The sequence below is a fragment of the Talpa europaea genome, assembly GCF_964194135.1.
Source record: "Talpa europaea genome assembly, chromosome: 5".
Classification (NCBI taxonomy): Eukaryota; Metazoa; Chordata; class Mammalia; order Eulipotyphla; family Talpidae; genus Talpa; species Talpa europaea.
This window is the reverse complement of record NC_140071.1, coordinates 137,970,291-137,982,913: the sequence shown is the minus strand read 5'-3', so window position 1 is coordinate 137,982,913 and position 12,623 is coordinate 137,970,291. Positions and strand designations below refer to the sequence as shown.

The following is a 12,623-nucleotide window of genomic DNA, read 5'->3' as shown; positions in this document are numbered from 1 at the left end:
CACCTACACCACTCCCACATTTTCGAAAGAATTTAAAATGTCTACAACAACTTCCCATTTTTGGAATGATAAAATTATTACAGATCTCAGAAATCTGAGAGAATGGATATTTGAAATCTCTCCACAAGAAAAACTTACCTGAAGAGAAGTTACTGAAGATGTAAATGATTTTTTAAAATTTTATCAAAAGTAAAAGACTAAATGTGAAAATAAGAAAGTCTGGTAGCATGAGATCCAGAAAACCAAACCTAAGAATCAATTCCTTCAAAAGGATCTCGCTGTTAAAAGGCATTACCGTTAATGTTGTCACAGTAGTAAAAGTATTCATCATTGAGAGAAGGACATGCTGAGACCAAGTCCTGCAGACCCGCGCCAGTTACAGTAAGACAACCGGAGAGATTCAGGTGCTCCAAGTAAGGCAGCCCTCCTCCCCGCGTCAGAACCCTGAAAGAGAAGCAAGTAACAGTCAGAACATACTCCAGCTTCCTCTAGAACAGTCACACTGGCCCATGGCCTCCTGGACCACAGGTAACAGACCTTTCCAATTGGCAATGAGAACATTTACAAAATTCTATAAAACACGCTAATAGACCACAACTGTAGGCAGGAATACATTTCACTGAGCAAAACTTTTTACATTTTCCTACAGACAATGAATAAACAGGTATGAAATTTTCTCTTTATAAGAACATTAAGCAACCCAATTCTTAGAGGAAGGAAGTACTGAATCCTGGAACTAAAATCTTTATACTCCTACCAGATTGTCTAAGTGAAAATTACTAACCAGTGTGGCAATTCCTCAAAGAGTTAACATATGACCCAACAATTCCTTTCTCTAGGTATATACCCAAGAGAACTAAAAACATTTGTTTACACAAAAATTATAAATGAATGTTCATGGCATTAGTCATAATAGCCAAAAAGTAGAAACCCAAATGTTCACTCACTAATGAATGGACAAACAATAAGCAGCACAACCATACAACAAAATATCATGTAGCCACAGAGTATACTGTTACATGCTTGGTTGTGGGAGAAGTTACATGAAGTGGGCCTCCCTGGTGGCGCAGGGGTTAAGCACAGCACTCTGAAGCCATCCACAGCCTCTGCAGCACAAGTTTGATCCCCGGCCAGGGAGCTATGGACATGGCACAGCAGACCTCTCCTGTCTCGCCTGTTGCTTCCCTCAGCAGTGTATTTCAGTCAATCTGCCTGTTCTGCTCCCTACCTCTGTCTCTGGTGAATCCTCTCATCCCCAACCCCTCCAGCCTGTACCCCAGTTCTTAAATGCATAAATAAATCTTTTTTAAAAAATAGGAAATATGGACATTTCCATAGTGCTAGAAGTGCTAGGCAAAGTTATTAGACTAGGGGAAAAAAAAATAAAAGAATAAAATCCATCCAAATTGGAAAATGAAAAGTGAAATTATCTTTGTAGATAGCATGATCTTATATGTAGAAAATTCTAAAGCATTCACAAAAAATTGCTAGAGCTAAGAAACAAATTAAGTAGAACATAAAATCAACATGCAAAAATTAGTTATATTTCTATATAGTAACAATGAATAATCTGAAAAGAAAACTAAGCAAAACAATCCATTTACAATAGCATCAAAAAGATGTAAATATTTATGAATTTAACCAAAGAAGCAATAGACTTCAACGCTGAAAACAACAGAACACTAGTGAAAGAAACTAAGAAATAAAAACAGGGAGTCAAATATACTTGTAAGCAATGTTCACAGGAGCATAATTTGCAACAGCTAAAAGGCAAAAACAACCCAAGCATCCACTAACGATGACATCAATGATGACCAGGTAAGTAAAATGTGACATGTAAATACAGTAGAGTATTATTCAGCTATAAAAAGGAACAAAGTTCTCCCGCTCGCTACATGAATGAACCTGGACAATATTAGGCTAAGTAATATAAGCCAGACACAAAAGGACAAGTTATAGGATTCCATTTATGTGACAGATCTAAGATGTATAAAATACATAAAGACAGAGAGCAAAATAGAAGTTGCCAGAGACTGGGAGGGATGGGAAATAAGGAGTTATTGCTTAATAGCATTTTTCTATTTCAAACAGTGAAAAGATTTTCAAAATAGAATTTACACAATACCACTGGATTTGCACGCTTAAAAACGGTTATAATGGCAACCGTTACAGTATGTAAACTTTGCCACTATTTTTTTTTTAATTTGATACAAAATCTGGAGCAAACACTAAATAAATGATGTAGTGGAAAACAGTGGAGATAAAAAAGTACTTAACAGCAGAAGTAGTTAATAAATCCAAAATAGATCAGGATGTCAGAAAAAAACAAGGAAAAAAGATGAAAAAGGGGAAAATAAACAGCAAGATGGTAGGCATAAATCCAACCATATCTGTAATTACATTAACTGTAAAGGGCCTACACAATCAATTAAATGAGAAGAAAAGTTCAGCTGGATTAAAAAAAAGGAAAGCCCAACAACATAGGTTGTCTACAAACGGCTAAAGAGCAGTTGCTTTGGATTCAAGAAAAGAAAAAAAGTTTGCACAATGGAAGTGGTAAGGTTAAGGGGCCAAAGGAGGTTGAAAAGGTAATTAATAAGCTATTTTTATATCAATAACAGTCAAAATTTATTTTCATCCCTATGAAAACCAGGAAATACTGTAGTAAGACTACCCATATTTAACTATCTGTGCCCTACGGCTTCAATATAGTTTAAAACTTTTATTTTCAACTTAATTTTTACAATGTTCTTTTAACAAGCTCCTATAACCAACTTGCCAGAGCTCACGTGATCCGTGCCTTGTGCCTGAATAAGAACAAACGGTTAATGCAGGACACAATGAATGCTCCCAAAAAGCACTCCTGTGCCAGTAGCTGGCGCGAAAGTATGCATGACCTGTTTCTTCTCAAAGTTACTGACATCAGATGTAGGTACCACAATTAGTTGATTGAAATACTTTAAACAACACAATGAATGCAAGAAAAGTTGATTCTAAAAATTAAAATTGTTATTTTTCTATTTCCTTAGCCTCTTCCCCAAGAAATGCACATAAAACACACTAACTTCATTTCAATCTCTCCTCCAAAAAGGCTCCTTTGAAACCCTTTCCTAGCCATCAAATATGAAGGAACCTTCTCTTTATTCACTAGCCTTAGTCCAACTTTACTTTCCTACAGAATATTCAGTCTAATTATATGTTTATTGGTTAATTCTAACGTTATTTTATAGACACTGTGAAAATGGGGAATTTATCTTATTTATTCTGAAGTAGTAGAAGAAAGATGTGTAATAGATGCTTAATAAATATCTAAATGATATAGGAAGATTCCTTCCTGATATCCTAATTTCAGAGACCATTTGCACTCATATTTCTGACTTTCTTGACTTGCTGAGTTTCTGTGTATTTTCCTGCCCCCAAAATGAGTTCTTCCCTGAATACAAACTCAGTTTTTCTCAATAACCTCATATGTGAATTTCTCAACTACTACTCATGAAAACTATTGCTACAAGGAAGAAAGAAAATGCAACTTCTATCCACTCCCAACAGCAGCAAATTTTCCACTTAGTTCCTATTTCCGAGGTCAACAGCATCAGAATTTTAACAAATAGTGCCAAACCATACTGTGAAGTAACAACTAAAAATCACCTTCATGCTTTTCTTCAATTTCACTTAGGAAATTAACTCGCTGCCTTGGAGGAAAGCAGAGATGAAAACTCCTTAGTATTCAAATAAAACTTTAATACACTTTTAAAAATGAAAAATCTCCTTTCCAGTATTACCCCAATCTTACACAGGAAGTTTCTAAGTTCTTATTCACTGAAATCAAATGGAAAACACCTCTAAGTTAAATTCATCAAAATCTTAACTCCCCTTAAACTCATACATTCTGGGTTATTTTTCAAAATCTTGACAAAACTGAGGAAAGATAGGAAACTACCACTTAATCAGACATCATTGCAACTCTGAAACATTGCCAAAGGTTGTCTGTATTATTCATTCTTTGAACAATAAAATGGTCGTGTTGAAAATGTAACTGAATAAAACCACGAATAAGTTTTCAAAATAGCTGTAATGATAATGAAAACGATACTTACTGGTATTGGAAAATGATTTATCACATTTTAAATTGAACCAAAAATTTCTTTTACTTTCAAATCTAGTTATAGTCAAAACTAAGTAAGTCATATTCATTGGGAATACATATAAATAAAAATAAGAAATCTTTTAAAGGAATGAAACTCAAAATAAGACTATCCTTTGCTATCTACTGTTTCAACTACAGTAAATGCACTTGGGTTTGAATAAAGAGAAAATTAATGGACTGATGCACAGGAGCCAAAGAGTAGTAACAGGCACCTCAACAGGAAGCATATTGGTTATTATTAGTGACTTGTAAAAGGTTTTTGTAATAATCTCCTATTAAGATCTTTTACAATGGTAGGGAGTAGTAGATTCTGTACTGGATGCATGTTTCATTATAACATATCTGACACTCCATTATTAAAGAGCCCTAATAACAGTCAAACTATTTAAAAACATGTAATCAATTTCCAAACGCTCATCTCAAAGATAATTATTGCACAGAAGCTACCACTTATTGAAAACCTATTCTGTATCACTGAAGCTGCTTTACAAGTATTCATCTTATGTAAACCTCAAAACTAGAAGGTTAAATAGTTTGGACACAGTCAATTGTGATGCAGCCTACATGGAGCCGTGCCTAGGAACATGCTACCCCAAGTCTGCCTGCGCCAGTGAGGGAGCCACGGCCCCTCTCTACGCTGGGCATCGGTGCTCCGGGTGGGCCCATGACACATACAGGAGAGGCTGCTGAGAGGAGCCACCTCTCTAGTAAATGTTTCACCTCCACCCTTCCTTTGCTCTGGGAAAAAAAAAGATCAACTTAATCTGCTAAAAATCAGGGTTGCAAGTAAAATGCAGAACTTTTCTCACATTCTTTTTAGGACTTAAGAAAAAAAAATACAAAATGAGGAGCTCATAGTCAAAAGCAAAAAATTCTAAAGCCTGGGGACTCAATCCCAATACTGCCTACAGTGCTTTGCTTCCTGGGAGACGTGAAGGCTGCACAATGATTTTGAATCACTTTACAAACACTGCAAATATTCCAAAATCCCCAATATAAACCCTAAGGCATTTAAAACAAAAAGTCTAAATATGAAAGAAGAGTATTTCTATACCTCTTAAAGATTTATTTTTTAATGTTAATGCCGATAATTAGGATAAAGTGAAACTACTCACTTTTACAAAAATTCCTTTAACTTTCCCATAGATTTAAATTTTTATTTATAATTACTAGACAACACAGTGCATTTGGAATATACAGAACCTTTTGTCCTTAAAGGACAGAGCTTCCTGAAGAAAGAATGTAGAGGGCTACCCAAGAAAAGACTTTTTCTGCTTGGCACTCACTCTACTAGGAGATCATCAGCCCCTCTCCCAAGCTGCTCGCCTAACACATCTCCTTCACTACAACCAAACTGAAACAGCAAGTCTGTGAACATTCCCCCAATGAGCTCAATCTAATCTGCTGAAGATTAGATTTACCACCAAAGAGGCACATTAGATTTTATGCTAGATGAGCTTTTCATTGTTTAATGTGTCTGACATCCCCTTATTACACCACCCTAATGAAATTCAAGTCTATTACAAGATAAAAGAGAAAACAGGCAATCAATTTCCAAAGGCTCATATCAAAGATAATCAAACCATTATCACATGTTGTTAATGTGAGGGCAACCACAACCACCAAACTCCTATACGGTGCCCACAGAGCCCGACCGTGTGCTCACTGGGTCCCGTCTGCGGCAATGACATCTTCCACCACCACCCAGGGACGCCCTCTTCCATCAAGGTCAACCTAAAGCCATCTCTTCATCACATTTCCTGATCATTTATCAACTGGATGAGAGGTCTCTCTCCTCTGTCCCCACAGAAACTTTATTCAGGATCTCTTAAGATAGCTACACAAATAATACACAGCAATAAAATATGGTAGAACTATTTTCTTCTGTTACAAATCCTTGAGAATAAAAATTATATCTTACTCATCTTAACATCCACTAAAGAACCTTAGAAAAGTGAGCGGCAGGCATTTGCTATTTAAACTTTTATTTTTTTTTAATTTATTTATACATACAAGAATTGGGATGTAGGTCGGTGGTATAGGGGTGAGAGGATTCACCAGAGACAGAGTGGGGAGCAAAATAGGCGGATCCCCTGAAATACGCTGCAGAGGGGAGCAGCGGGCGATACAGGAGAGGTCTGCTGCTCCATGTGGGTCAACTCCTTGGCTGGGGGATCGAACTCATGCTGCAGTGGATGGACACAGCTCAATAATGCTGAGGCTCAACCCCTGCACCACCAGGGAAGCCCCTTATTAAACTTTTAAATACATGCCTGTCCACATATCACAGAGATTTGGTCTAACAGAAACTTCATGCTGAAGTGGTACTGTTCCAACTCTGAGGTAGGACAGACCTTGGTTAGCATTCTTGGTTAAAATAAACTGGCTGAAGGAAAATGACTTAGAGCCAACATTTCATATTTCATTTGAGAATGAGAACATGTCTATTTCCTAATAATCTAGAACTGCTTACTGACCTGAGACCACGGTCTGTGATCTGGTAACATCCAGACAGACTGAGAAACAGAAGAACACGTCCAGTCTCTTGATCAGCTTTCTCACTCCCAGAGTAAATTAAGTCTTTTCCCCCAGGCAGTCTAGTCCTTGATGCTTTTCCGCATAATGCAGAGGACTCTGGGAGTGCTGACATAGTTCTTAGAGCTGTCCCTGTACAACAAAATGAATGACCACAAAGTGCAAAGTCCGGGGCAGCACAATGCTGCTGCCAGCAGACGCTAGTCCTTAGTCCAACGATATCCTTACTGTAACAACCAGAGGAGGAACAACCAAAGTTGGATGCTGTTTCCATTACACAAAGACTTTCAACATTCCTGTGTCTCCATTCCACAGCATCTTCAATATCAGCCAAATCTTCAGCATCCAACATCCACACATAAGGAGAAGTAAAATTCCCAGAAGAAACAGACTCAGTCCAGGGATGTTCGTTATCTATTTCTTCTCCAATGCCTTCGTTAGTCAGGTCATGCAAACAAGCAAACGGCTTGCTGGACTGCATGGTAATGTCTTTGTTTTTCCACGCAGTAGAAGTAATTTTGCTTGTAGAAGTTTTCAAAAGGCCACTCTGATGAGATCTCAGAATTCCAAGAGCTCTAGAAATCTTCTCTAGAGCCACATCTGTGATTTTTTCACATCCAGACAGATCAAGATGCCGAAGACTCTGGCAGCAACCAAGCCAAGACCAACTATAATTAACAGAAAAGGAAACTATTAATAAATATTGCTAAATTCTTTAAAAGCATTCGACTATAAGTAATTGGAAGCTAGAAGATCCCAAATATAAAATTTTCAAACATTTATGGAATATTTATAGTCAGGCACTATTTTAGAAGCTGGGGATAAAGAGAAGACACTAAGCGTAATTAGGAACTAAGAACACAGCTAACTAAGGAAGGGTAGGGGGAGGAATGGGTATGAAAGGGAGAGATTTAAATTTATTATCTTGGAGAGAAACCAGTAGAGGAAGGCTGCCTCCACCTGAAAGGAAGAGACTGATGATTAGAGGAGGATGATGCGGAAAAAATAAGTCTAGAGCGAGCAGAGATTAGTCTTAGAGAGCTCAAGCCTCCCTCTAACACAGGGCGAGAGGTGTGGCTGGAACTACTAGTGTGAGGAGGAGAAGGGTGAGATAAAATAGAGATTGATGGCAGCCAAAGAAATAAAATCTACAGCAAGTATAGGTTAAAGAAAGTATCACGATTCCAGGTTAACTGGAAAATGTAAGAGGGAGCTTCACCAAATGGCACTTAGAGGCCAACTAAAATGGACAACTGCACAAAACCACATATTGCCAAATCACAGGGCTGCACAGCAGGGGCAAAGGCCGAAACACAGGGCAGGATTGTAAACCCCAACACAGATGGGGGTTTGGATCCACTAGGACCTATGGTAAGAGGCAGGGGCTGGGATGGTGCTATCAAGCTGGAGCCATACATGACTGGAATCTGATAGCAGGAAAAAAAATGAATAATTAAACTCCAATTAGCAACTGAGAAACTACAGAATAAATCTACCGATGAACAGAAAACGTTACATTAAAATATTTTGAGGTAACTAACCTGTCAAATGCAGAATCTGAAATGTTAGTCTGCGTGAGATCCAGGTGCTCCAAGTTAGGACAAAGCTCTAAAATCTGCCTAACCTAGGAAGGAAAAAGTCACCGTGAAGATCTGCAGACACGTAGCGAGCTGGGGGGTAATTTTCAGTAAATAATGTAATTTGGTAGTTCTCAACCTTTGTACGTGCAATAAGTACTTTAATTCTGCGCTATAAATACATATTCTAAATTCAGATCCTAGAGAACTATTTTAGTAACTGTGAGATTGAACCTAAGAAATTTTTATTTTGAAGGAATACCCAGGCAGAATCTGATGTAGGACATCACAAGTAACATTTTACAGTGATTTAATCTCACTGTCACTCTTACCATGAATTACATGCTAAGATGAGTCACGTAAAAATAGGCTCCATCACTTAACATCTAGGAAACTGAATAAACTGTTTAACCTCTCCTGGATACTGGTTCCTTACCCATAATGTATAGACAATAACATACACTATAAAGATTACGGTGAACACTGAAATGAAGTGACACCCAGTCAGGGTATGCCATGGCCCACCCACAGGGAGGCGCACCCATGGGAGGCTATAACTTCCTTCCTTAAACTCAAGGAATAGGGAAAGCAAGTTGAGATCATTGCAACTTTTTCGTAATACCCAAGCTAGTGCTAATTTATACATACCATTTTGCTGGAAACTGCAGAGCTGTATGCTAAGACCAAAGTTTTTACAGAAGTACCAACATATGGTAGAACATTATGGATCAAGCCATGGAGTAAACGTTTTTCCATTTGTGCAATGCTGATAGCAATTGATTCCTCGGCAGACTCCTCTGGAAAATGAATTCAAAAGTCTGAGAACTTGATATACAAATTGCAATTAGGCTACTTAAGGAATCACCAAATCATTAAACCTGAAATACTTTTTTGCTATCCTTAAACTCCATTATATATGCAAAGCAAGTTAAATAGGCAAGTTCTCACTCCCAAAACTTTGTATTTTTTTTTTTAAGATATATTTTTCATTTATTTATACAAGAACTGGGGTATAGGCCAGATGTGTAGGAGGGTGAGAGGATTCACCAGAGACAGAGTAGGGAGCAGAACAGGCAGATTGATGAAATACACTGCTGAGGGGAGCAGCAGGCCAGACAGGAGAGGCCTGTTGCGCCATGTGGGACCCTCGCCAGCCAGCTGGGATAGAACTGGCGCTGCAAAGGCTGCAGACAGCTTCACAACGCGGCGCTCAACCACCTGAGCCACTAGGGGAGGCCCAGGACTTTTTATTTAAAAGGTCTGACATCAGGGCCTTCCCGGTGGTGCAGCGGGTTGAGTGCAGCGCTATGAAACTGTCCGCAGCCTCCGCAGCGCGGGTTTGATTCCCAGCCAGCCAGAGAGATTCCCACATGGCACAGCAGACCTCTCCTGCCTCACCTGCTGCTCCCCTCGGCAGTGCTTTCGGTCCATCTGCCTGTTCTGCTCCCCACTCTGTCTGGTGAATCCTCTCACCCTTCCGCGCCTCTGGCCTATACCCAGCTATTGTAGAAATAAAAAATCTTAAAAAAAAAAATTTAAAAGGTCTGACATCATGGGGCATCCCTGGTGGTACAAGGGGTTAAGTCTCAGCACTATCAAGCTATCAGCCAGGGAGCTACCCACATGGCACAGCAGACCTCGACTGTCTCATGGCTGCTCCCCTCAGCAGTGTATTTCAGTAGATGTGCCTATTCTGCTCCCCTCTCTGCTCTGTCTCTGGTGAAACCGTTCACCCCCCGCACCTCTGTCCTACACCCCAATTCTTATATGCATAAATAAAAAAAAAATTCTTTTAAAAAATTTTTTAAAAAAAGGTCCGACCATCAACTACAAAGAAACAAAAGAAAAATATAAGTTTATAAAGAGAATGAAGATTTTTTCCATATGCTTCAGGGTTGAAGGTGATTTTCAAATCAGTTAGGTAAAAGAAACAATAACTCTACTTTCAGGCACTAAAAAAAGTTTTGTAAAAAAGATACTAAATTCATAAAATTAAAAAAAAAAAAAAACAGCAGAAAGGAACAGAGACCATCAGAAGAAATATGACCCAAAATAAAAAGCATTTTTTAAAGACTTTCATTTATTTAGGGCCTTCCTGGTGGTGCAAGGGTAAGTTAAGCACCACACGATGAAGCAATCTGCAGCCTCTCAGCATGAGTTTGATCCCCCGCCAGCTAGGGAGAACCCACATGGTGCAGACCTTTCCTGTCTCGCCTGCTGCTCCCCTCAGCAGTGTATTTCAGTCCTTCTGTCTGTTCTGTTCCCCACTCTGTCTCTGGTAAATCCTCTCACCTCCACACCTCTGGCCTATACCCCAGCTCTTATATGCATAAATAAAAAATCTTAAAAAAAAATGAAGACTTTATTTATACACAGAAGAACTGGGGTGTAGTCCAGAGGTATGGAGAGGATTCACCAGAGAGAGAGTGAGGAGCAGAACAGGTGAAGTGACTGAAATACACTGCTAAGTGTTGCAGCAGGTGAGAAAGAAGAGGTCTGCAGTGCCATGTGTGGGTCAGTTCCCTAGCCAGGGATCAAAATCAATCCTTAGTGGTGATAACACTGAGATTTAACCCCCAACCCCAGAGAGACCCCCCCACAATAAAAAGCATTTTATGTGATTTGTTATTGTATCTATTTATGTAAAGATGAACACAGAGCTCAGAAACTTGAAAAACTAACTTGGTCATAATGAATCAAGCAGAGAATTTTCAGGTTAAAAATGAGCATGGTTTTGCTTTTTTCTCAAACTTCTGTAGAGCTAAGACATTTACAAGATATACTATTAACAACAAACACAACCCAAAAAACTACAAATTTCAATTTGATGTAAAGAAGAAAAACATACTAACTACTCTAAAAAGAAACAACTAAGAATTTTATCACCTTTCTCAGGATGTAATTATTACGCTTACCTGAAGGCCTAACTTGGATATCTCTAAACATAAAACATCAACAGAATAAATTTAGGAATTCTCACTTAAAACAAAACTGAGTGTAGTGACAAAAGAAATATAAGAAGAATTACTGAATTTTTTATTAAAGGTTCTGCGTTTACAGATGGTAACCTAAATTCTTCCATCAGACATATAAGTAAAATATAGAGAAAAATAACTTTAGTGAACTCTATTTATTCTACTATGAATTTTATTCCCAAGTGATTCTTTTATTTCTGTGCCCTTCTTATTTAAATATGTACTCTTTACTGTGAAAAACAAAAAATTAAACATCCCCCGAAATACAAAAACTTCTCCATAAGATTAGTCAAGACGGTAAACTTAAAAACACTAAACTTAAAAACACTAGCATAGAGGGCAGAGGCACCACAGCTCAAGGCTAGAGTCGCTGAACAACTAAGCAGGTCCATCACCTTAGGAAGGCTCCGTCCTTACAGCCTGTGCCCCTGTGTTTTTCAAAATATGAAGAAAACAACAGGTTTCTCTTTGGTTGTTTTGAGGCAGTGTGAAGACACAGACACTATCTGATAAAGTCTTTAAAACTCTTAACATGGGTATTATGGATTATTATAATTACGACTACTAATAACAATTATTATTACTATGACTATCCATCTCATAGAATGGACAGATCAAGTCTTCCCTACATCTAAGCAAAGGTGGCATCTTCTTGAGGTCTACGCTCAAATTTCTCAAAGCAGCTTACTATTTTTAAGTAAGCATCTCGGAAATAAAAATCCCCTACAGTTTCAGTTTTACCAAGCAAAAAAAAAAAAAAAGTTTTATCCATTAATTTTTTAATATTTCTTTTAAAGGTGCAGGGGGCGAGAAGATTCACCAGAGACAGAGTAGTGAACAGAACAGGCAGATCTACTGAAATACACTGCTGAGGGGAGCAGCAGGGAGACAGCAGAGGTCTGTTGCGCCATGTAGGTCACCTCCCTGGCTGGGGATGGAACTCGTGCTGCAGAGGCTGCGGATAACTCTTAAGCCCTTGATACACTAGGGAGGCCCAATTTTTTAATACTTCATCAGCATGTAGTAATTACCAACTAGACTAATATTTAAGATGTTTCCCACACTTCCAAATACTACCTTTCTGAACCTTACAATGTTTTTCATAATATACCTTGAATTAAAAATTATGTATTCTAAATTCTACCCTGTTCCTTGAGGTTAGAGACACTCCTATTCACCCTTGCATTTTCCCAAAGTGCTTGATGAAGGCCACACTACTTTTTATAATTCCTTATCAGTCACAAAGAAATTTTCATGCATATGACTTTTTTTTTTAAAGATTTACTTATTTATACAAGACCCGGGGTATAGGCCAGATGCGTGGGAGGGTGAGAGGATCCACCAGAGACAGAGTGGGAACAGAACAGGCAGACCAAATGAAATACACTG

At 38.3% G+C, this 12,623-nt stretch overlaps 1 protein-coding gene across 12 annotated transcripts in view; it reads right to left on the bottom strand.

The window, feature by feature from the left end:
- FBXL5 (F-box and leucine rich repeat protein 5) overlaps positions 1-12,623 on the bottom strand; it is a gene marked incomplete at both ends in the record, with an annotated part of 35,958 nt that overhangs the window by 5,944 nt on the left and 17,391 nt on the right. For 8 of the 12 annotated variants that reach the window (XM_084233431.1, XM_084233433.1, XM_084233434.1 and 5 more), the window contains 4 exons: positions 296-444; positions 6,625-7,350; positions 8,224-8,306; positions 8,908-9,056. In XM_084233431.1, coding sequence (XP_084089557.1) covers positions 296-444; positions 6,625-7,350; positions 8,224-8,306; positions 8,908-9,056 — 1,107 coding nt within the window. Of the gene's footprint in view, positions 1-295; positions 489-6,587; positions 7,351-8,223; positions 8,307-8,907; positions 9,057-12,623 lie in introns of all 12 variants that reach the window. The other 4 variants (XM_084233439.1, XM_084233429.1, XM_084233436.1 and 1 more) reach the window with 4 other exon arrangements.